This window comes from Hylobates moloch, unplaced genomic scaffold, assembly GCF_009828535.3.
Source record: "Hylobates moloch isolate HMO894 unplaced genomic scaffold, HMol_V3 SCAFFOLD_6544, whole genome shotgun sequence".
NCBI lineage: Eukaryota > Metazoa > Chordata > Mammalia > Primates > Hylobatidae > Hylobates > Hylobates moloch.
In genome coordinates this window covers 1,188-3,858 of record NW_026658819.1, presented here as the reverse complement: position 1 = coordinate 3,858, position 2,671 = coordinate 1,188, and the positions used below count along the sequence as shown (strand labels likewise).

The 2,671-nt window shown below is 52.6% G+C and overlaps 1 protein-coding gene across 1 annotated transcript; it reads left to right on the top strand.

Moving 5' to 3' along the window:
* The first annotated feature begins 1,551 nt into the window (after nt 1-1,551).
* LOC116465581 (TAF6-like RNA polymerase II p300/CBP-associated factor-associated factor 65 kDa subunit 6L) lies at nt 1,552-2,402 on the top strand. Its single transcript, XM_032148596.2, has 2 exons — nt 1,552-1,794; nt 2,247-2,402. The coding sequence occupies exons 1-2, from the start codon at nt 1,648-1,650 to the stop codon at nt 2,400-2,402; spliced, it is 303 nt and encodes a 100-aa protein (XP_032004487.1). The 5' UTR covers nt 1,552-1,647.
* Nucleotides 2,403-2,671: the final 269 nt, after the last annotated feature.

The following is a 2,671-nucleotide window of genomic DNA, read 5'->3' as shown; positions in this document are numbered from 1 at the left end:
GCCCAGGCTGGAGTGCAGTGGCGCAATCTCGGCTCACTGCAAGCTCCCTCTCCCGGGTTCACACCATTCTCCTGACTCAGCCTCTCCGAGTAGCTGGGACTACAGGCGCCCGCCACTACGCCCGGCTAATTTTTTGTATTTTTTAGTAGAGACGGGGTTTCACCGTGGTCTCGATCTCCTGACCTCGTGATCCGCCCGCCTCAGCCTCCCAAAGTGCTGGGATTACAAGCATGAGCCACCGCGCCCGGCTATTTGTTCTTTATTTCAAAGACAATGGGGGGCCATTGGGAGGAGTGCTGCGCAGAAGCCACATAGCTGCCCATTGGATGTAGGGACCTGGATGTCACTGGTGACCCATTGATCCCCTGCCAGAGGAGTAGTGGGGACAGTGCCTGGATGGGTCATCCTGGATCTGGGCCTTCCTGTCTGAGGTGTTGATGCGTCACTTTGGCGCATGTGAGCCTACCTTCTCGTTGTGCTGTGCGTTGTTAGAGTGAGTCATCAGCTGCTGTTTTTGTAGGGTTCTTATTGTGCCATACTCTGTGAACAAAACAGGTTCCTGCATTTAGGCGTTGCAGCCAAACTGGGGAAGACCAAACACATAGGCAGAAAGCCCAGCTACTATCCAGCCTGGCCAACATGGCGAAATCTTGTTTCTACTAAAAATACAAAAATTAGCTGGGCGTGGTGGCACGTGCCTGTAATCCCAGCTACTTGGGAGGCTGAGGCAGGATAGTTGGGGGCAACAAGAATAAAACTCTGTCTCAAAAAAAAAAAAAAAAAAAAAACAAAAATTAGCCAGCCGGGCGTGGTGGTAGGCACCTGTAATCCCAGCTACTCAGGAGGCTGAGGCAGAGAATTACTTGAACCCGGGAGGTGGAGGTTGCAGTGAGCTGAGATCGCGCCGCTACACTCCAGCCTGGCGCCAGAGCGAGACTCCGTGTCAAAAAAAAAAAAAAAAAGACTGGGTAGTGTATAAAGGAAAGAGGTTTAACTGACTCACAGTGCTGGGGAGGCCTCAGGAAACTTACAGTCATGGTGGAAGAGGAAGCAAACATGTCCTTCTTCATGTGGCTGCAGCAAGGAGAAGTGCCGAGCAAAAAGGGGAAAAGCTCTTTATAAAACCATTAGATCTTTTGAGAACTCACTATCAGGAGAACAGCATGGGGGAAAATGTCCCCTTGATTCAGTTATCTCCACCTGGTCCCGCCCTTGACACGTGGGGATTATTAAAATTCAAGGTGTGATTTGTGTGGGGACACAGCCAAATCATATCAATCATCTCATTTTCACAGCAACCCTATGAGCTAGAGAGGGCAGGAATTATTGTGCCTGTTTAGGACCCAAGGGCTCAGACTGATTGGCCATATTCACATAGAAAGTGACAGGGCAGAAATGGGACCTAGTTCTGTGAACCCCAACACCTTGGACTTTGTCTAGCTTCACCGTTCTTGGCCCACTGGCCAGTCTGTTTCCTTCTCTGAGCCTCACTTTCCTCATCTGGGTACTCAGAGCTCCTTGTTTAGAAACTCCAGAGCACGAGCAGCAAGGCTGGTGTGGAGGGTCTTGGGTCACACTCCTGAGCTCTTCGGGAGGCTGGGGCAGCTTTTCCCATCTTCATTCTCCACTCCCAGCTCCACTGGGGCCATGTCAGAGCGAGAAGAGCGGCGGTTTGTGGAGATCCCTCGGGAGTCTGTCCGTCTCATGGCGGAGAGCACGGGCCTGGAGCTGAGCGATGAAGTGGCGGCGCTGCTCGCAGAGGACGTGTGCTATCGTCTGAGAGAGGCCACGCAGGTACATTCCCCTCACCCCCTGATACCTCCAACTTTCCTTGTTTCTGCCTTTTTACTAACCTCCACCCTTGCTGATTTATTCAAGTGTACACTGGGTGCCTGCTCCATGCAACAGAGACAGTCCATGCCTTTACAGAGCTCTACTTGAAGCTGTCTGGGCTTCCAGCAGACAAAGTGCTTGCCAGGCATTTTCCCATGTGCTCCTCACAACAGCCCCGTTGGGCAGGCAGAGTGGGTAGATACCACATTCTGCATGTGAGAAACTGAGGTGTTGACAGAAGATTTGACACCCGGGGGGTGTTTTTGTACAGGAGCAGAGATGGAATGTAGGCTTCTGATCGCTAAGTGTGGTCTCCTGTTTGCCTTCTCTCCAGTCTGGTCCACTTCATTTGGGGTTTCCCATGCCCCCTGCTCCACATCCTTTGACTCTGGCTTTTGTTCCGTCCCTCCCAGAATAGCTCTCAGTTCATGAAGCACACCAAACGCCGGAAGCTGACAGTTGAGGACTTCAACAGGGCCCTCAGATGGAGCAGCGTGGAGGTGAGTGGGGTGCAGGCCACAGAGGGCTCAGGGGGCATGAGGCCACTTCCATGTCCAGTTCAAGGCTAGCGATGTGGCAAGACATTAAGACCAAATGCTGCCGGGTGTGGCGGCTCATGCCTGTAATCCCAGCACTTTGGGAGGCCGAGGTGAGGGGATCACTTGAGGCCAGGACTTCAAGACCAGCCTGGCCAACATGGTGAAACCCCTTCTTTTTTTTTTTTTTTTTTTTTTTTTTTTGAGACAGAGTCTTGCTCTGTCGCCCAGGCTGGAGTGCAGTGGCGCGATCTCGGCTCACTGCAACCTCCGCCTCCCGGGCTCACGCCATTCTCCTGCCT

Coding starts and splice junctions, on each gene's coding strand:
- LOC116465581 (XM_032148596.2), top strand. CDS start 1,648: ATGTCAGAGCGAGAAGAGCGGCGGTTTGTGGAGATCCCTCGGGAGTCT. Junction 1,795..2,246: donor GTCTGAGAGAGGCCACGCAG/GTACATTCCCCT, acceptor CGTCCCTCCCAG/AATAGCTCTCAGTTCATGAA.